At 40.5% G+C, this 22,345-nt stretch overlaps 1 protein-coding gene across 3 annotated transcripts in view; it reads right to left on the bottom strand.

The window, feature by feature from the left end:
• Nucleotides 1-22,345, bottom strand: part of ETV6 (ETS variant transcription factor 6) — a 225,605-nt gene that overhangs the window by 40,929 nt on the left and 162,331 nt on the right. For all 3 annotated transcript variants that reach the window (XM_081310392.1, XM_081310391.1, XM_081310393.1), the window contains one exon: nucleotides 8,219-8,383. In XM_081310392.1, the coding sequence (XP_081166518.1) occupies nucleotides 8,219-8,383 (165 nt within the window). The remainder of the gene's footprint in view (nucleotides 1-8,218; nucleotides 8,384-22,345) is intronic.

The following is a 22,345-nucleotide window of genomic DNA, read 5'->3' as shown; positions in this document are numbered from 1 at the left end:
AAATATTATCACTAGCCTACTGAAAACAAAGAGCATGAGCCATAGTCTTATATATCTAACTTAGCAAATGACCCCTGGCTTAAATTCAAGTGGCATTTAAAAAAATTCTTTGTACCTTTGGTTCTTGTTAAATCTTCTCCATCATCCCAGAAAAGATGTAACTATACTAACTAATGCTTTATTGCACTAAGCAATGGAATCCAGGGCTGTAGGTCAAAGGACAATAGCTTTTTATTTGTCCCTCCAAATATCTTTGTGCATACATACATAGTTCATGTACTCATGTGACAGGTAGAGGAGGATTTGTCATGAAATTAGCAAGTTTCGGGGCACTTCACTTGCATAAGTCTCTGCAAAGGGTCCTAGACGTATTTGTATCCCCCAAATTATAAGCTTTAGGTCTTAAAATATAGATATTCTTGTGGGTGCCCGCACAAATAGACATAATACACATACCATATTGACATGTATATCTTGACGTGACAAGCTAGGATGTACTTTGAGAATCCTAGATTCTATTATTTTATTGAAATTTGTTTCAAATGGATAGTAGAGAAAGTGAACAATACCACAATAAGTTGTCTTATCAACCATACCACTGTCTGGAGACCAAGAAGGTACAGATGCTACTAAGAAGGGGGTGTTAAAATTCATTTAAGTTATTTTTACTTTTAGAGGAAAATACTGGGGCTCTGAAGTAAGGTAGTCCCAAGTTTGAGTCCTGGTTCCTCTGTTGTCAGTTGCATGCCTTTAGGCAAATTATATTCCTCTTTGAACCTCAGCTGAAGGCTGAGAACAATGCCATGGACTTGGCAGGGCTGTTATGGGAACCAAATTAGATGACATGTACAAAGCACAGGTACCTAACATGATGGATGCTCAGTAGATGGTATCCCTTGGAAGTCTAATTGTTAACAGACAAATCTCAAATACTCCCTTTGCTTCAGTGTTCTTGTATTGAAAGCACTTGCATAAGTTTCACAAATCACTTTCGTATGAATGGTGTATTTTTTGGTCCCAGTTGACTAAATGCCGATTCATAAAGGCATTTCTAGTTACAGTCATCACTTTCCATGGTTCCCCTCATTCGTAGTCATCTCATCAAATCTCTTCTTTGTTTTTTTTTCTTTTAGTTTTTAAGCAGTTGCAAGCCCCCCTCCCCTCTTTTTGTCCCCATCCCCTCCAGGTCTTGCTCTGTCCCTCTTGCCCCTCCATAGTCAAACTGCCTGGACGGGCTACCAACTGTTGCACTCTCCACTTACTTCTATTCTGGTCTCCCCTCTAACCCTTCCTCCAAAAGGGTCCTCCTGAAATTATCCCTCTGCTATCAAAGTGGTTGGCCCTGGGGAACTGCCTGGCTTCTCAGCAACCTTCATCACCAGGAATCACCACCTCCTTTTGAAAACATTCTTAGGCTACGCAGAGTCCTACTGCTGCTTTCTTCCCTCACCTCTGCTCTTCTTCCATCTCCAATTCTTCACTATTAAGGTTCCCTGGGGCTCTCACTGACCTTTTTTCTTGGCCAATCTTGTCTGTTCCCATGGCTTCAACCAGCCTATGCTAAATTTGCTCCTGACAGGCATGTCTTCTGAACTGCAGGACCACATTCATTTAACTCCAGGTACTTCCCTTTGGATGTCACACAGGCTCCACACAGTTCATGTGCCAGACATAAAAATCTTTACAAACCCGAGGGGGTTCCCTAGTTCCGTAAATGCTCCATTAGTTCATCAGGCCAGAAACCTGAGAGTAATCCTTAACTCTTCTCTCCCTTTCATCTAACATCCAGTCATCAATACCTATAGACAGCCTTCTAAATATTCCTGGAGTCACTCTTTTCTCTCTGTTGGAGCACCTTAGTTCAAGTCACTGTCATTGTTCCTCCTGTTTAAACAGACTGGCCCACCTCCACCTCTGTACCTTGCCATGCCACTCCTCGGCTTAAAATCTTGTAACACTTTGCAAGCCCTGTGTGATCTACTGAAGAAATAATGAGTGACTAGGTGAATGGTAGTAAAGTTGCAGTTTATTCCATTCTGTTTACCCTCCCTGAGTTTGCTTGGCTGGTCCTATACAGGGGGTGGCTGGGGAATTTCCAGTTTTACTATTATAAATAGAATTGCTAAGGGCATCATTTTATTTTTGCCCACTTCTGGATGATTTCCTTGGGATATTTTCTTAGACACAGAATTATCAGTGAAAGGGTATGATTAATTTTAAAGTTCTCATTATCACTGCTTGTTCTCAGAAGGCTTGGGCCAATGTTCAGCGTCATCTGCAATGCTTCCGAGAGCCTCCCCCTTGCGGTTCCACAACTTTTAATTTCTCAGTTTTAGTAGGTTTAAAGAAGAATCTTTCAACATTGCTAAAAATTTGCATTTTCAGGTGATGATCTATTATGTATATAAACTCCTAGGAAGAATATTTGAAGTAACACATTCTTAAATTTGCAAACAGTTCTCCCTTCTCTTTCATTTTTATTCAGAGAGTTTTGGTTTCCTTCTGACCAATTCTTAAAAGAGGCATGCCTGGTGTGGGAGGGATATTTTTCAGATGTGTCAGAAAGTTCTCTCTGCTGGGTCTTTCCTGCCTATGATGGGCTCAGGATGAAGTCCCCTGTATCTCATCATAAATTCAACAGAAAGAACACCCATGCAGTCACAGACCGAGGGGGATCCCACAGGTGGTCAAAACATGACCATTCCTGTAATGGAACTGCTTGGCTTTTTGACTCTGCTTGATCCTAATTTCTAAGCATTCCATTCAACACATTTTTGTAGGTTAATTGAATTACAAACTTTTTATTCAATATGGAATGCCTTCCGTGAACATAAAAATAAACTAGTTTTTTTACTTAGGAACAAATATTTGAAATTTAGTTTTAGAGGTATGTCTTTGACACAGGGATCCTGATGAGAAGAAGGGGGGGAGCAGTTAGAAAACAAATATAATAAGAAAATTACCTTGAGCTGGATATTGAATATAAGGTAAGATAAATAATGAGCTACTGAGAAAACAGAAATATTGTGAAATAATTATGTGCTTTATTAAAGGAAGTGCCGAATGGTCTTTTTAATCTAGTCTCAAGACATCACTATGTAACAGAAGGATCAGTTACTGTCACCATTTCACAAGTGGGACAAGTGAAGGACTAACAAATTAAATGACTTTCCCATAAGTGACTTCTCTAAGCATTTCTCTGATGTGTCATACTTTTTTTTTTTTTTTTTTTTTTTTTTTTTTTTTTGCTGTTTGTTTAAAGACACAGTATGAGAAGAGCTGACTCAAGGAGCAAGGAGCACTTGGGTAGCTCCCACATTTCTGGGCGATAATTCCCCTTCTGGGATCTGGATCCATGGATTCTCTGACTTAATTCTAAAGCAGGCCGAAGACACAGCCATTTAATTCAGCAAACTACTTGTCACTGCTTAACAGAAATTTAGGCAAATTGGTCCAAGAAACTATCTGTACATGACTAGTATTTTCAGATTAACTTTGAAATGGGATTTTTACTATATTTATGAATACAAGCAAAACATATTTCCAAAGACAAATGTTCTGGTGGATTGACAAGGGTCCACAAGGGTAGAAATAATTTGCAGAATCACCCTCTGGAATACTAAAAGACTGTGAATTTTAGTACACTAAAATTCCCAATGTGTTTTGAAATCTCCAATAAATTTTTAAATTGAATTGAAGGAATTTTGAAAATATGGTTCTCCCCCGACTTTTGTTTTAGCACTGAATGAGGGTACAACATGAATTAAATTGATACTAACTTAGGGTTTTTGTTCTCATAAAATAAAGGGTGTATAAATCCATTCCACTTGAATGCCCTGCAATGGATAACTGTCAAATAAGAGTAAATATGAATGCTATCTTGTCTGTTCCCTCTTACTAGTGTATTTTCTCAGAGTCCAAAAGCAGTCCTATAGCCAAATATCTCTCTGAGTTCAAATCGCCCCACAACCATTTAATTGTGTTAACTACCTAGTAACCCAGGGAAAAATTATTCTGTTTGGGCGAAGCTTTCATAAAATTAGGATCCTTTCACACTTATTCTTAAACTTTGCAAGTGTCATAAGCTTGTTATCTTATTATATCTTCTGGTCGGGAGACCATTCCAAAAAAAAAAAAAAAAAGACCCCATTTGTCTTCAACTGTGATACTCTTTGTTTAGAGAACACTAGCTATTTAAAGCACAGCCCAAGTGCTCCTCACTTTATTGTAGGGGTGGGAAAGGACGACCCTCCTCCTAACATGAATAAGTATGATTTGTTAAGTTGGCCAAAGAATACAACACACAGCATTTGGAGAAGCTTTTGTGTTTGAGCTTAAGGTAAATTCATATTTCAGGCAATTATAATGCATGGAGTCAGCTCTCTTCTCTACAGTGGAGATGAATTAGGAGAGCCCAGCTTTGGGAAAGTCCAGGTGTGGAAAACATGGCTGGGTGGAAGATATGGTCCTCTTTTTATGTGATGGGGCCACCACGTACTTTGGTTTTATTCTAATAGTAAGAAGAAACTCCCAACTCTGCTTAAGTAGCAAAAAATATTCAAAGATAGGGAAAAAAAAAAAACTGTGTGAAGTCTACATCTTACAAGTTGGTTGGGTGGAAGGAGACTGCCTGTAGGGTGGGGTGGTCCTAAGCTTCACACTGTTTCAGTGTTGAAGTTGGGCCAAACTGTTAGTAGTTGAAGGGAGCTTAGGACATACATGGTGAAAACCTCATTTTACAGATGAAGAAACTAAAGTAAGTGATGTGATTTGTGATAAGCCAGGTGGAGAAGCCACCAAACTGCTAACGCAGAAAGCCCACATCAGAAGAAACAATGGCAAATGTTCCATCTGAGAAAGAAATAAAAGATTTTCTATATAAACCATGTCTCTGCCTTAGGAGAACACTTGTGCCCACATCATACCTCATCTGGCTGGCCGGGGTTGCTGGTCACTTCACAAGATGGCTCTTTTACGTGTGTCTTTGTTCTGTCCTTCAGAGCCTGGGATGATACTCCTCTGTAATCTGATAAGCTTTCTTGCAGCCCTTACTAGCAGGTGTCACTCTGCAATTCTGCCCGTGGTTTTCTGGCTGATACTATAATTAAATTACCCACAATATAAATAAATTCACCTGTATCCCAGCTCACAACAATCCACCTACTGGGGACAATACTCCTATCTATTATCCCCAGCTCTGGCTTTGTTCTTCTTTCACAGGACATGTCTTCTTTATTCTTTTCTGCCTGCTCCCAAATGAACTCTTTCCACAATTTCCAAATCAGCTCCCCACCATAGCTGACCACGTTGTGTCTGAAGTACTACTGGTTGCTGCGTCTCACCAATCCCAGTCTGGACTTCACTGTCTTGCATTAAATTTATAGCAACAGCACTCTCTCTAGCTTTCCTGCTTGTAGTGACCATGACCCAGTAAATCCACCCTCTGCACTGATGGTAAGTGTCTGTCCTAAAGGAAGACCTCCAATCAGGTCATTCTCTTGACCAAAACTTTCCAGAGGTCACCCATCATCTGCAGAATGAGATCCAATCTTCTTCACCTGGGCTTTTAAGGCGCACTCAAGCTGGATCATCATTCCACTAGAGTGCCAGCCAACTGGATGCCGTAACCTGTGCTAGGTAGTGCAGAACAAAACCCCTGACCACACTAAACTTTTCTATTCTAGGAGATGGATATGGGGTAGAAACCAGTCATGTATATTCTCTGTGTGTGCATGGGTGTGAGGGGTCATGAAGCAGACAATACTCTGGGATAAAAGAGGAATGGCACCTAACCCAGATTGTGAGGGAATAAGATTCTAGGGACATAGGGTTGTGAGTCAAGTTAAACTTTTCAGGAAAAGTCACACAACTTGAAACGTGAGAAGGGAATCAAACAAGTGAGAGGAGGGACGGTGAGTGATAGTGCACAGTTTCAAATGGAGGATGGAGCATGTACCACCTTATCTCTGAACTCTTCTTCCTGTAAACTTGCCCATACCGCCTCCTCCTCAACATCCTTCCTTATTTCCCTCTTGTTAACCTTTCCAAGTTTTCAAAGTTCATCTCCATTGCCATACCCTTGAGCTTCATTTAATAATCTAGCTGGACCTCCATACCACTGTTGCAGAGTTGCTCAGTAAGCACTCACGGAGTGAATTTCTACTGCCACCACCTATCTGTGGTCTCTAGTACCTTGTGTCTGGTTTAGGGCACTAGCCTTAGCTGGCCTTCTTGTCTTCTACCTCTTCTATACATTAAGTGGACTTCTTCTTCCTCTTTTTTAACCATCACTCAAATCTATGAGACGAATCCCCTCCAATTACCTCCGCTTACTCAATTCCACCCACCCTTCATGTTCCAGACCAACTCCATTTCTTCTCTCATGTGACCCATCCCTATCTGCTCTCTCCCTTCTCCAGCTGTCTTTGGTCTTTAGGGTCAATGCAATTCTGCCTCTCTAACTGGACACTAACTTCCTTGGGAGCAGGGCCATCTTCCACATGGTCCACCCCAGCAAAGACTTGACAGAGTGGCAAGGAGCCACTGACTGGTTTCACATATCTTTATTCATAGCTTTGAGCAGAGAGAACCAAGTTACATGAAGAAAACTATAGAGATGAGCATGTGAGCTACGATGCAGGGGAAATTTATAGGGTCTTGGGAGGAAGGCTTGCCCAGGGTCAAATCCAGTCAGACATAACACTGCATTTTTCTTTCTTTTTTTTTTTTTTTTTTTTTTTGCATTTTTGTTTTATGCAAGCAGCTTCACTGGAACACTAAAGAGTTAGGGGTTTTTGCCTTCAAATATATAACTTTGCCTCTTTGAGCATGACACTACTGAGTTTCCACTGGAACAGAAAAGGGAAGTATTTTGCAACAAACTCAAAGGAACTACTTAGGATAGTTTTAGTTACATATATGGTTGTTTTATAGTTTTCTTGTTCTGAGATCACCCTCCAAAAATCAATGATTTGAGACAAAATGTTCCTAGTATGCTTGAGTCCCTGATCAAACTTTAAAAATTACCTGTTTTAGAGACATAAACTTTCAAGTTTCAATAACATCTATACTTGGGGAAACTTCCTCTTTAGCATTTCTTCATACAAACGGTCTGCAGCAATTGGGAAAAGGAGGAGATGGTATTCTACTTTAAAGCTTTATCTCACCCCACCGAAATGGGAGATGTTTCCTGACGACAGTTAGTTTATTAATTTCTGGCAGGCCTCCAGGGTTAAATAGGATTGAATTTACTTAGGGGCTAGGCCACAGCCTCATGCAGGATCTTTGCCCTTTGCCCAAGAATAAAAGGGACTCTCCCAGGCAAGTCACATGGAAGTCGGCATGTAAGGAAACTCAAAAGGATGAGGACCTTCTGTGCTTCATAACTGACCCCTCAAGAGAATAAACCTGAGATGGAAGTTCCCCTTTGTTATATGCAGTTTCAAGACAGCTATCTTCTCCATATCCATAAAGTGGGAAAAATAAAGTTGAGAAGCAAATCTGAAGTCTTACATTAGTAACATACTTTGCAGGTGCAAATGCTTGTTATTCAATTAAACCTTCTAATGTCATTTAGGAGCCCGTATTGTGACAAATCTTCCTAGTTAGATAGTCTCTAGGAAATTCTACTTTTATCTTTCAGGATTTTTACAAGTCTTACTTCAAAAAACGGCCGGACTCCACGGTAAATCACTCGAGGCCCTTTGAGTTATTGCTAAACTTGCCCTGGCTACGAGTAGCTCCATACTTCCCAGCCCTTACTTCCAGTTCCCTCATTCCTATTTCCTTCCTGTCATCTCGGCCTCAGCAATGTCCATGTCCCTTCCTTTCTTGTTGTTAAACGAGCAGTTCACAACCTATACGCTCTCTCAGCCATCTCTGAAAGTCTTCAGAATCAGGAGCCAGGTAGACAGATGCAAGGGCAGGAATGGCATTTTCTTCTTTGCCTGGTGGCACAACTAGATCCCTTAAGTTCCAATGTCTGTAGGTCATAAGTGGGTTACCTCTCCAAACCTCAAGTCTCCCCTTGATCTGGAAACTTCTTCTCCCCTAAAACTGGCTTAGGTCAGTGGAATCTTCCTTTTACAAAAGTGTTACTGTCATCTGCCTGTGATGACCGACTGTGGAGGTTCTGTAGGTTGGACGAGTGGTGGCAAAGGCCAACCACTGACTTACAGATTTTCCACATGGAGCCCATATGAAGAGTCCAGACTCTCACCTGAATGAGGAGATCGATAGCGGAAGTCCTCTTTGGTCAGCAGCAGGAGCGCTTTGCCATTCATTTCGAATGTGTTGCTGTCAATTGGCCTTAAAGAAAACTCATTTTCAGCCCACTTGAGCCACTGGGCTACGTCATCCCTGCTCCAGTAGATTGGCTGCAAGCCTGTTGGAGAGAGAGCAGGGCAGAGAAAAAGAGAAGCAAAGGTCTTATCAGTTGGACTGCTGGTATAAGGAATAAAGATCTCTGAAGAGTTAAAAAAAATTGAGTCTCCATGTCTTAAGAGCCCCGTTGCTTGATTCCAAATCCCAGGTTAAAACTCAGGCTTCCTAAGTGCTGTCAGACTATCTTTTTCTTTTTCTTTTTTTTTTTTTTTAAGAGGAAATCTTGGCCCTCCCTTTTCAAGTGTCTGAGGGATGGTAAGTCTTAAAACCATGCCCCAGGGTCTGTATTAATTCCAGCCTAAAGTAGCCCAGGGGCACAGAGTTAAGACAAATTTCAGCTAGGCTTTGGAGGGGATCTTAGAATCAGAGCTGATCTGACCATAGCCCAGTGCCCTTTTGAAGTGAGAACGTTTCAAAGTTGGCCTTGACCTTCCAGAGCTGCCAAATAATGAAGTGTTCCCTGAAAACTCTTCCAGGAAGACAGACTTACTCAGCCCCTGGGAAACCATCAGGCTAGCCTCTGGGAATAAGAGGGCAAGGTAAGCATGAAAGATCTTTAGCCTTTTTATTGGACTTGCTGATGTCAGAGATTCCTGGGGAGGTCCTTCTGAGAAGGATCAGAAGAGGATGGTGGGAGGTCTGGAGCCGAGGCCCAGGGTGGCTCAGGTTGGGTCTCTGGAAGCCTGGCTGGGAGTCCTATATTTTTATATTGGTCTGCTGCTGTGGGAAACCTTTGATATATCATTCAAGTGATTAGGACAATGGTTCCCAAAGTTTGAACTAAAGAACCTCTTAGGGTTCCCAAGACTTTTGCTGGATATCTATGTAGTACAAAGTTTTTTCTTAATAATATTAAGAGATTCTTTGCCTCTTTTTCTCTTTTTTCCTGACCAGATATTGAAATGCTTTAGTGGCTACATGACAAGTGATAGTGCAACAGATTGAATGCAGAAGATTTGAGAATTTAGTTATCTTCTATAAAGTGAGGTATTAAATAGACTTGTAAAATTGTCTAATGCTGCTACTTTTTGCACTGATTTTCTTTTGTTTTAAAAAACATTTTTTAAAAATATATACTTATATGAATGTACACTTGGTTTACTCTTTTTCAATGTTAATAAGTATTTTTAAAATTCTGTTTTAGTTTATAATATGGCAAATAGAGATAAGATATAATCCACATGAGTAAAAAGTTCTTGGGAAGTCTTCAAAAATTTTTTAAGAATTAAAAGGAATCCTGACAGCAAGAATTTAAGAACCACTGGGTCAGAAGAAGCTAGAAGCTCAACAGAGCTTCATTCTCTAAAATCACATGTTATGACTCAGTAGTTCAAATAGAGAACAATGGAATCAATGTTGCCTAAGAGAAGCTTCAGTCTCTCAGTGTAAGTTACTTAAACTTCCTAAGGAGACTCCCTGAGTATGTCATAAAAGTGTCCTTCAATTAGATCTTGGAAAGAATCACTTTTACCTTGAAACAGGTATGACAATGAACTGTGTAATCTTCTTAATGGGCTGCTGGAGTGGGGAACAAATGGCTGAGATTCCTTGGAGTATATCCAGGGTCTGGGCATGATGTTGCCTCCAAGTAGCTCCTCCCTGGAATATCCTTTTGAAGAAAGGTAGTTGGCTTCCTCTGACTCTATGGAAGTCCACTTAAAGCCAGCCATCTTGTAAGGCACCAATAAAACACTATTGGGCATCGAAATCATTAGAGCCAGGCATTCTTTTTTTTTTAGGGGGGTTATTTTTTTCACATGGAAAAAAACCAAGTAGCATTATAGAATAATGAGTAGTATGTGATTGTTTCATGACCGTTAGTTTAAAACATGGCCACTAAAGGATTCAAAGTTTTGTTTTTGACTATTGGCTGAGCCAGAAAGCAATGCCTGTTAAAATGGTCCAGGATACAGGAGGCACCCCGCTCTTTACAGTGACCTCAAAAATCCCTATAGGGAATCATAGTGAGGTAGCAGCTGCTCAGCAAAGTCTCAACTTTTGAGCCAGTGAAAACCTTCACACTTCCTACAGTCCATGGTGTCCCCTCTGAACGGGACCAGCACAGTCCCGTTACAGATGTCTACCTTCCTGTCCTTCACACAAGGAGCAGGAACACACTGGCCATCATGAGAAGGGTGGCCAGTCAAGTCAAGCTTGGCCTACGAAAGCCCCTGGTGGAGAGAAGGCCGGAGAGTACTGGATGCTCAGGCCAAGCAGGGAAAGCACGGGGCAGCTTGCGGGAAGTGCCGGTGCCAAAGCAGATACAGAACTGAATCCTGCACGGGAGGGGAAATGAAAGCAAAATGCTGAAGTTTCTGCGGAGGACACGCTGAGATGGAGGGAGGTGAGGAGAAGTGGGCGGGGGGACGCAAGTAGTAATTTGAGGTTCTTTATATTCTATGGAAGAAAATACTCATGAGTAATCTTTTCCCTAAATACAAGAAGAGTCACACACTGCAAAGGGTGCTGCTGGTTAAGAACAACTGTTTCTCTTCTCACTTCCCATTAATCGCTCCCACAGCCCAGTCCTTGAGGCAACCAGGGCCCCAGCCAGGTGGGAACCCCTCACCAGGAACCCACCTGAGGCTCAAGGGACCCAGAAAGTGACAGAGAATACTTTGCAATCCTAGCAGTTTTACAAAAGCGACCCTGATGGAGAAATCTACCTGCTCGAGGCCACTCAATAAATGGATCAGTCAACTGCTCTTCCATTAGCATAAAGAGAGAAGGTGGACAGCTCACTGATCTCAAAAGAGGTCTGCTACACTTTAGGTGTGGGAAGTCAAATCCCAAAGCGATTTCCTTTTTAATTCTACAGAATAAAAAGGTTTGGTATAAGATGTGCTTTGCAATTCTAATGGAGGAAAAAGAAGCCATTCCCTCAAACCTAAGGGCCCTTGTGTGTTAAAGCTTCTGAGTGGAACAGAGAATAGGACCTGGAGGCAACTCTGGTCTAATTGAAACCATTTAATTTACTAAACAGTCATTTATTAAGCACTTTTATACACCTAGCACTGTTGTAATCACTTTATAAATATTAGTTCATTTAACTGAATGTGCATATAACCCTTAAGATAGGGGCTAAGATTAGGAAACTGAAGCTCAGTTCATTTAAGGGATTTGCTCACGGTTGTATGGCCTTAGGAACAAGATGAGCTCAGATTCCAACCCAGGCACTCTGATCCCAGGGTCTACATCCTGGTCCATCACTCTACGTGTACATACGCATTTCCCTTCCAGATTCAGAATTGAGACTGGTTTTCAACACCTCTTAGGATTCAAAAAAGACTGAAACTGACTCCTACCTATTCAAGATTGAGATCCTTGGAGGCGTTCTCAAGCTACCAAGAGAACAGAAATATAACGAAAAAAAAATCTTTAGATCCTCAGAGAAATAGATATATAAATGGGAAGAGGAGGGAGGTATGGATGAGACTCTGCTTTTAATGCCTCCAGAAACAAAGCACTACTTTCTGGGCTGCTTGTTCACTGCACTCAACTGCTCACAGCACTCAACTGCTTGGACTCTTCACATGACATCACAGCTGCTGGCAGGACAGAGGCTGCCTGAGCAAGGTGAGAGGCGAACAAGTATAACTTGTTGTACAGTTGTCTCCTGAAACCTTGACTTAACACAGTGAAGGAACATAGGTGCTAATGATTATTAGCCGGGGAGCCCGAGACAGACACTGTGTTGTTCTGCACCTATATACTACTTCCTGTGCACATAACAAACCCAGTGAAAGCCGTTTACTAAAACCAGCATGTTTAATGCCAATTAATTTTCAGAGACTATCTGAGAAGAATTTTGTGCAGAGGAAATGAACAGCTATGATTAAGAAAATCATGCCTAATTCCACTGCACTTTTTTCCCAGTGGGAGTCGAGTCAAGTTCATGGTCTCATACCTTATGATACACTCAGGCTCTTAAACTTCCTTGATCTCTTTAATTCCATGTTCAAAGTGGGCAGCCACATTCATCAGGGCAATCTTACCCTCATTTCAGTCTTTGAGTTAATGCTTATACTAAAGATGGAGAGTGTGCTAGGAGTCAGAAGCCTGGATTTTATTCCCAGATCAGCCACTAATTAACACGTGATTCTGGGCAGGCTGCTCAGTTTCTCTCTGGCTCAGGGGCTTCATCTGTAAAATGATGGACTGAGAATACGGGAGCTCTATTCCCTTCAGGGATCAGTACAGTCAGTATGCTCCTATTTTGTTTGAATCTTAAAAACCAAAGACTACAAACTGCCAGGTCCTTAATTTTTCTACAAAATTACTCCATGTTCATGATCATGACCCTGAGATTTTGTAACTTCCTGAAGGATCTTCTGAGTCATGGCAAACAGATTAGTGTTTAAGAGCGTCTTATATTTTCATTCTTGGAAAAATTTGTAAGCCAGCCATAGCAATGATCAACACAGCAGTTTACATCTTTGGAGCTGATGAGATGCTTCCCCATGTTATCACCTCATGTAACTCCTGCAAAGTAGGTTAGGTTCTCATGTCAATAGAACAGATGAGGTAATGGAGACAGCAGACGTGGTTTGAGCAATATGCAGTTCAAAGTTCTTTCATTATAGTAGCCACTTAGCAAAAATCATCCTTTATCCCAAACTTTATGCATAAACAGGAATTTGCTCTAGATTCTATGGGAAGGAGGGCAGAATTACAAAGTGAGAGAGACAGGAGATGATCAGAGATTGTCCATCTCCTACTCTATTTTAGTGATTAGGAAACTGAAGCCGGAAAAGTTGATGAACTTGCCCCCAGGTGCCCTGACTCTTTCCAACATCCCATGTTCTCTCCAAACCTGACTTGATGACACACAATTCTGTAACCCTTGACATAGTGAGGACAGCTATCACTTCCTTGCTTAGTCATCCTACCTTTGGATTAAGCATAAGGTCCAAACACAACCTTTGCATTATAGTTTTTAGACCCTTGCCAACCTGCACATCTCCTGTGAGGATGCTGTTGGGCAGACATTCCTACACAAACTACAGGAATAGTGTAGGTTGCACCTTTCCTTTTCTAAATAATATAGTTCTTTCAATAACAGTCAGCAATTATTGCACACTGACACTGAATCTAGTCATGACAATGATTATTGTTCTCTTACAGATGAGAAAACTGTAGCAATGTGTAAACTGAAGTGGTGGTGCTGGGACAATAGGCCCTCTGGTGCCAACTCTAAACATCCACCATATGACCTCTCAAGTAGCCTAACAGTAACAGCAAGCACAAGAGCTTTCTGTGTGCCACACTACTTTCATAACTCATTAATTCCCACACTAACCCTGTAAGGCAGGAACTATCACTATCCATGTTTTCAAAGGAGAAAACTGGAGCTCAGAGAAGTTAAGTGACTTTGCCAAAGTTCAACAGCCAGGGAATGGAAGACCCAACATTTGAGCTCAGGTGGTCAGACCCAAAGTCCATATCATTAATTACCTCTGTCTAAGCTTATTTACATTTTGGCAGGACAGAAAGCTCAATTCATAAACTCAAAAAAAAAAAAAAAAGAAAAGAAAAGAAAGAAAGAAAAGACAAAAAGGAAAATGTTTCACAGCAGTTAAGACTGCAGGCACTGAGCATCACATGAAATTTCTATTTCTCAGTGGTGTGATCTATACAAGTCACTTAACCTCTTTATGTCTCATTTGCTTCAACAGAAAAATAGGGAAAACTTTCAACATATGAATTAAGTGCCAGTGAATACTGATGACATGCTTATCAAATTTTTGGATGACATAAAGCCAGTATAAAGTGAAATCCTATAAATAATAATGATGATATAAAAGATCTGCCCATATGCATTTAATACATATCGGCTACTGCTTTTCTTCTATTGTTATTACTGATCATGTTTCTCTCACCCTGAGTTGTACTTGTATACCTGGTACTTGGAGCCCAACTGTATTGTACTGCCATGTGAAACTAATTAAAACAAATAAAAAATTTAAAAAAAAGAATTGAAAACTTCACAAAAGCTTAAAATTATGCTTGATAATCAATACTGCAGTAATCTTATCTTTTTAGGAATGATCTTGGTACCCAAATGATTACCCATTAATTAACTCAATTGCAACTCATTAATAAGGTTTTTTAAAAAAAAGAATGCACGTTAATCAACATTAGACCTCATCATTCTAGTTTCCTGCAGCATCTCCAGATTTGAATCTCTTTCTAGGATCATCTCTACTCTGCAGCTTTGATAAGCATCTGCCACCTGAACGGGTCACTGACAAAGTACTGATCTGGGGACACTCCGAAGACACACAAGCCACCTCCTTCCAGATGGACACTGATCAAATGATTGGCTACCTCAGGGTAGGGTCCTTCTCTTATCAATCTACCTAAGTAGTCTAGTAATTGGACTACGTTTCCCAATATTATTAATAAAACATTTAGAAATTAAACAAAATGCTTTCCTGGTCTCCAGAAATACAACATAAATATAAAATTTATAGCAACCTTACTGAAGAAGATGAGGATGGAGAGCAGGAGCAGGTGTCTGACTCCAGAGTGATACCTTTTCCCTAAGTGCTTGAAACCCAAAGGTTTGAAAAATCTGCGCTGAACTTCATCTGGAAATGCTACATCAGGTCAGTTGTTTTACTCTTTCCAGTCTCCCCGCCCCCACACACTTTCTATTTCTGGTATCCTTTTCTAATCCTATCATCGGGGAACAATGGCTCATCTTTTTTGCAATTACCTCTTCCATTTTCTGCTCCCTTAAGGGTCACTGTCAAGGGTGACTTTCACCCCTGTAAGTTCTCTGGCCAGGAATCACACGTCTGGCCTAACAGCTTCAAAGTTACTTATAAGAACTTGGATTTGAATCCACCCGTCTTGGGCTTCAGTTCCTTTGTGTCAGTGTGTGCACTACCTGTTTCAGTCTTGTTGGTGGAAGACAGGGAAGAAGAAGTTGGACAGTTCTGCTTTCCCTTTGCACATGTTAAAGTTACCCCATCTGACCCAATCAGAAGGCGATACCATGCTTCTTCTTATCCTGTCCATCACTCATGGTTTTCCTAAGCGCCTCTCATAGTTTTCAGCTCACTTAGTTTTAACATTCTAGATCTAAGAAATTCGCCTTTATATTTTTCTTTTCAGTAACTTGTTTTTTTTTCACTCATTATATACATCTTTTTAAAAATCCAAGCTCATTAGACTGGTACAAAACAGTGGGAAGATAAATTGGCATGATCTTTCTGGCAAACGACTGAGTGATATTTTAAGAGCCCAGTGAATGTTAACTTCTGAGAATCTACCTTAAAGAAATAACTTTGTATACAGAAAAACCTTTCATGCACAAAGATGTTCATTGTTATTTTTAATATCAAGGGTTATTTTTAATAGTGGAAAACTGGGAACATACATCAGGGAATAGTTAAGTAAACTATTAACAACATCTATAATAAAAAGTATGTAACCAATAACACAAGCTTTATAAAGAGTACATATTCATATTGAAAACCAAAATACTTGTGTGTACTCATGTGATCAAGCTAAAGTCATGCACAGAACCACATTATAATAAAACATAAAAATGTTAACAGCAACTGTCACTCAATAGTAGAATTATAGGTGATACTTTTGATTTTTTCTTTTAATTTCCTTATTCTCTATATAAAGCATGCATTGTTTTTATATTTAAAAAACTCTAGTTAAAAACAACTCATCAGATTGTTTCGTTATCTTCCCCTTCTCATTCCAACAAGTCATATCCAGTTGATGAGTCCGAGTTTCATTTTAGAGAGTGGTAAGCTGTGATGCAGCATTTCAGGTCATGGGATCATAGGAACTTCTCTACACTTTTAAAATTTGCCATCTTTAAGTTAAAAAACAAACAAACAAACAAAAAAAACACTTGGTCATGTCTTTCATTTCCCTTCCCTAATTAATTCTCTTTTCATTTTTACCAAAAGTTCTCATCATTTCTACTTTGTTAACCAATTCATCATTTGTCAGTCTCGAGTCCAAATTAGCAGTGCCCCTCACTGCCTCTTCTACATCCTAAGAGATAAAATTGCTAATCTTTTTTCCCCCACATTTTTTGTTGATGCATTATAGTTGTACATACTGATGGGATCTGTTGTTACATAGTCACACATGCACACAGCATAACAATATAAAGTTGCTAATCTTTAGGCACAGATATTAAGAATTAAAATGTGTGTGCATATAGCTGAAGGGAGTTTCTCAGTGACTGCACATGGGGCTAGGCATACAATGGTCCTCCAGTAATGCTAGACTGTACAGTCTAAGATCCCCATTATTAGGTGACCCACCTCTGGGCTAGTTCTGCAGCCTGCAACTGCCACCCTTATCCTTTCATCATTTAATCCTGCTGTGGCTTGAATAGTCAGGACACTCTAGATCTGTGTGGTTCAAAACATTACCAAATGCTTCCATACCCATGTCATCTCAGCAAATCCTCTGTGAAGGAGCTAAAGCCGGAACAAAGACATTTACAGAAGAATCTGAAGCTCAGAGAGGTTGAGGGACTTGTCCAAGGTTACAAAGAGTCTAGGACCAAAATTCCAGCTCCACCTTATCTGTATCAGTCCAGTGAGTTTCCTCTGGGTCAAAGGAAATAATGATATAAAAGCCCCTTGCACTCTCAAATGCATTGTAAAAATATAAAGGATTAGGAATAATGAATGATAAACTTGACTTCTCCGGCCTAGTTTAGCTGTAGATCCTGAATACAGTGCCCAGAGAGCATTTTCTGACCTGCACAGAGGGGCTATAGCAGGCAGGGCTTACTAGCATTCTTCTCCTCCAAAAGGAAACCAAGTATCTTCTGAGTCTTGGAGCTGCTTCCAGAGGATGCATCTCAAAGAGCTCCAGCAGCTCATCCTCTAGGCCTGTCTCTAACCTTGGATGTGCTCTTTGATCAAAACTGCTTTCTGTACGCAAATTCTGTCACTAGGGAATTGGAAGCTCCAAACCCATCCTATTTTTGTCCTCAAGGTTACCCTGAATCTTAGCACTCAGTTTCTAAGTGGAGGCTGGAAGGTTCTCCTCATGTCAAATCTCCAAGAACAGGGATTCTTTATGCTCATGATTAGATCCAAAATCATATACAACTCCCTTGAATTATTTTTTTCTTATAAACTTCATTTTGCAGATTTTTCTGACTTAGCCTCAAAGGGGTTTGGGCAGAAAACCTGTTGACAGATCAGGTGTGCTTTTTAGATCAGAAAACTGGCCCATGGCTTGCAACTGACCCTCACAAACATGACTTTGGAGACTGCTTCTCATTTCCACTTTTGGACAGCAAGCCTGATGTGGTAAGAGATATATAAAAATGGGGCCAAGAAAGTTCTCACCTTATCAGGCAAATTTAAGTATGAAATGCAATAGTCCTTATAAAGACTAGCACCATACCAGATACGTGGTAGTGCTGTGCATTTTGGGGGGGTCAGGAAGAGAGCACAGCCTAGAGAGCAGACTAATTGTACCTTGCCATGTATCTCAGGAGATCAACTACTTTCTATAGCTCACTCGAGTGTCTGAAGCTGGAGCAAGGTTTCTTGTTAACTGTGTGAAGCTCTCCCAGAGCTTTGAGGCCTGTGCAGCACTTGAAGAAGAGGCTGGCATCATCAGGGCCCAGGCTAGGAAAATGGGTGAAGAGGAGACATGAATAATGATATGTAGTAGGTGAGAGGGTGGAAGAACAAGGGCTGAGCAGAAGCCCACTCAGAGCCCAGACAAGGGGGAAGCAAGTGAGGTATTTGCCTTAGGTGTAACATTTAAGGGGCACTTTAACCACCTCAGCATTAAGATAAATATTAAGCAATTAAGATAAATAATAACAGTTTAATGAAACAGTCGGCCCTATGTAATCTATGGGTTACACATCCATGGATTCAAACAACTGTGGATTGAAAATATTTTTAAAAAACTGCATTTGTACTGAGCCTATGCAGATATTTTTCTTTATTCTCTAAACAATACAGAATACCCAGGATTTATATAGCCTTTACATTGTATTAGTTGTTGACAGGAATCAAGAGATGTTTAAAAAGGATATGGGAGGATGCATGTAGGTTATATGCAAATACTATGCCACCTTGGATTTGGGTATCTGCAGGGGTCCTGGAAGCAATCCTCTGCAGACACCAAGGGTTGATTATATTTTAAAAATTAAAGCTAATGCAAAAATTCATGAAGAACTAAGCATCAACAATTTAATTGAAGTCATACTGAAAAGAGAAATGATGGGGGAAGGTAAAGTGCTAATGGAAAAGGGGGATAGATTAGAGCAATACCTCTCAACTTTTGGAGGCAAAGAATCCCTTTGAGAGTTCAGGGAAGAAACTAACCGTCTTTTAAAATGCATAGGCACAGGCTCAGAAATATCTTTCTGCAATTTCAACATTTACGGACCACCTCAAGTTTATGCACGGATCATTGGAGAATCAGTTTAGCATTTTTCAGTATCATGTATGCAAATAAGTAAAAGAATGTGCCTGTGACACAGTGCAAAAACAAGTTAGATTTAAGAAGAGAAATATATACACATATCTCTCCCAATATCTATGGGGAGAAAAACAGAAGAGAGAGGCAGACAGGAAAGGCATTCTCTTTTTACTCTGAAATGGGAGGAACATGAAATTATAAAAGCTACTTTGGGTGTCATTGGAAAGCACACCTGATCTTAAATGGGAGAATGCCCCTTCCTTAGGTATATTAGAAACCATCGATAACATACTGAAAGTTTTTATTCACACCAATAGAGATTCATCACTGCAAATTATCTTCATCTATGAAGAGCGAGGCGATATAGGTACACAAGGAGAGAGAATATTGGAAAAGGTGCTTCTAAAGCAAAGAGGCAAAAGGGGCAGAGTTTCCTATATTGCAGTGCAAAAAGTTACCAAATTTATGCCCACAATAAGGTCAATTTTAAGAAGGAAAAAAAAATAAAGAATAAAAATAAATATTAAGAGTCGGAGCCAGACATGGTAGTGCATCCCTATAATCCTAGCAGCTCGGGAGGCAGAGACGGAAGGATCGTGACTTCAAAGTCAGCTTCAGCAACAGCGAGGCACTAAGCAACTCAGTGAGACCCTGTCTCTAAATAAAATACAAAAAAAAAAAAAAAAAAATAGAGCTGGTATGTGGTTTGGTGATTGAGTGCCCCTGAGTTCAATCACCAGTACTTCTCCCAACCAAGAAAAAAAAAAAAAAAAAAAAGAGTTGGATGTTCCTCAAACAGATTTAGTGAGCAAATCAAAACCGCTAGTGAAATGCCGGTGTGAGGGTGATTTTGAACCCTCAGTGGAAATGGACAGGGTACAGAAGACACAAAGATCCTGTTGGATGTGCATGATTCACAGAACACGGATGAAGTACTAAGGGCTTCTGAATAAAAGAGAATGAATATCCTTTCTTTCTCCTCTTGCTCTTTTAAGCCACACACAGATGATCTCTTGTGCCCACCACAGCCACAGTCTACAGAACATTCCTCTGCAAAGTGTAACAAGAGTAAAACTCATTCTCATTCTGGACGGGGACCAGCTCAGCCCAATCGCTGGTATGGGAGAGGCTGTCCTTTGTGTGGTTCAGCTGCTCCTGTCCCCTTCCCTCCTGGGCTTCCCTTTATTCTTTGCAAATGTGAAAAAGCAAGCTGCCTTTTCTCAGGACGGAGACAATCCCTGCTATCACTGAACACCAGAGGTGAATGGGAGGTGAGGGAGGTCTGGGAAGGCAGTGGAAGATTGAAGAAGGATGAGAAGTGTTTAACTTTTACAACACTAACTCCAGAAAATATATATTAGGGCCCCAAAGACAGATCGAACCAGGGGTGTACAGCAACTTAAAACACTTCCACAGCAATGCTTTTCTTGAAATGTCTCCTTTTAAGGAGAATTCCACTCCATGCCTCCTTCCTCTCCTCTCCGCTGACTCTTGGGAGAGGAACTCCAAGTGTCTCCAGGGCCCTGCTGGTGGCCTCTGGGTGTTGAGTCAAGTCTCTTCTGAGAGGCCGTCTGAGCTAATGCTTAATCAGCATCCAAGGGGCAGAATGACAGCACAGGCAGGATGAAATCATTTTAACAGCGATGCTGACGCCTCATGAAACAAAACAAAACAAAACAAAAAAAAATCAAACTTGGACAAGCAACTGCTATTTAAAGATGATTGTGTTGTATTTGCATGCATGTGTGTGTGTGCGCGCGTGCGTGTGTTTGTGCGTGCGCGCGCGTATGCCAATCTTCTGTTCCTCATCCCCTCCATCCTTCTTTATTCACTGGGAAATGTCTTCTGTAAATTTGTCCATAAAACATTCTGTTACTAGTTCCAGAGTTGTAAAGGTTACTGATACCCTGGTTGCAGGAGTAGTCCCTTAGAGTCAGGAAAATTAAGAAAAAACAAACAAACAATACAACACAACACAAATTCTGTCACTGCTTCAGGCCAGATCAGTGGTCACAAGGACACCCGAGAGCCCTCTTACTCCATCATTTTATCTAAATTTTACATTATTCAAACTGTGGATGAAGCATGACAAATCCTAGGGAAGAGAAAGCTGGTAAAGGGGAAAACTTGAAGTCAGTGTGATCCGTTCCTATTTGGCTTTCATAGGCAGTCAGGGAAGAAGCCAAGTGGCCCTTCAGTGTCAAGGATGGATCCTCAGCTGGCAGGGGACCCTGACAGCCAGGACACATAATGGCACAAGATGCCAAAGAAAGGAGTCCTGGACTTACTCTCACCCATAGGTGCTTAGGGCTTACAATTGTTCAAAGGTCCTTTTCATTCTACACCAGACAAGAGCTATAAGTTATGATATGGAGTTTGAGTTCTGGAAAGAGACCTCTGTTTTTTTTTTTTTTTTTTTTTTCTTTTTTAATTTTGAGTTGGGAACCTGAGAAAACTGGGAAGAGAATGAGCGGCACATGGCTGATGGTGCAAGCAATGTTCACTCACACAGTGTCAAAACACTATCCCTGGGCTGGGGTCGTGGCTTAGTGGCAGAGCGCTGGCCTCGCACATGTGAGGCACTGGGTTCAATCCTCAGCACCACATAAAAATGAATAAACAAAATGAAGATATTGGATCCATCTATAACTTAAAAAATATATTTAAAAAAAAACCCAAAACAAAAAACATTTTCCCAAGGCCAGCAGAGCTCCTGCTCAGGTGAGGTCTCCAGCAGATTTGCAGGCTGACCACCTATTATCCTACTGCCTATCAAAGCATGCTGGCCACTTTCATTTCTTAGCAAGAACTAAGGACTTGATGGGGCTATTAAAAGTCTCCTTTAGCCAACTTTTTATAAAATAAAGTCCAAATTCAAATTTGAATCCTGTTTGTATTACCTACTAGCTTAATGACTACAAAGGGTTGAATGGTGGCCCCTCCCCCACAACAAAAAAAATGATATGCCCATATCCTAATCCCTGGAACCTGTCACTGTGACCTTATTTGAGAAAGGGTCTTTGCAGATGTAACTTAATCAAGGATGTTGAGATGAGATCATTCTGGATTCTGCAGGTGGGCCCTAAATTCAATGACAAGTGTCCTTATAAGGAAACAGAAGAGAGAGAGAGAGAGAGAGAGTAGAGGAGATGGCCATGTGCAGACAGAGCCCAGACTGGAGTTACACAGACAAGAGCTTGCTTTGGTTTTCTGCTACGGAGAATCCTATCATCTGCAATAGGGTGAAATTCCTTTGCCTTTAATACGTGTCACTTTCTCTTAAATTGTTTATATTTCTTTATTAAAAATTTTTGTCTTCACCTTTTGTTTCTCTTTAAAACCTACCTTTTAAAACAGATCCACTTTATATATTCTTACTAGTTTCTTCTTTATTTCTGACATATTTTTTTTCTTTTATTTTTTAAGCCTTTCCTAAGTTCTGCCATTTCATATCGAGGTTTTTTTTTTTCTAATTCTAATTTAACATTGTCTCCCCCTTCCATGTTTAAGATCATTTTCTTAATTTCTT

This window comes from Spermophilus citellus (genome assembly GCF_964194105.1).
Source record: "Spermophilus citellus genome assembly, chromosome: 10".
NCBI lineage: Eukaryota > Metazoa > Chordata > Mammalia > Rodentia > Sciuridae > Spermophilus > Spermophilus citellus.
This window is presented reverse-complemented; position numbering and strand designations above follow the sequence as displayed.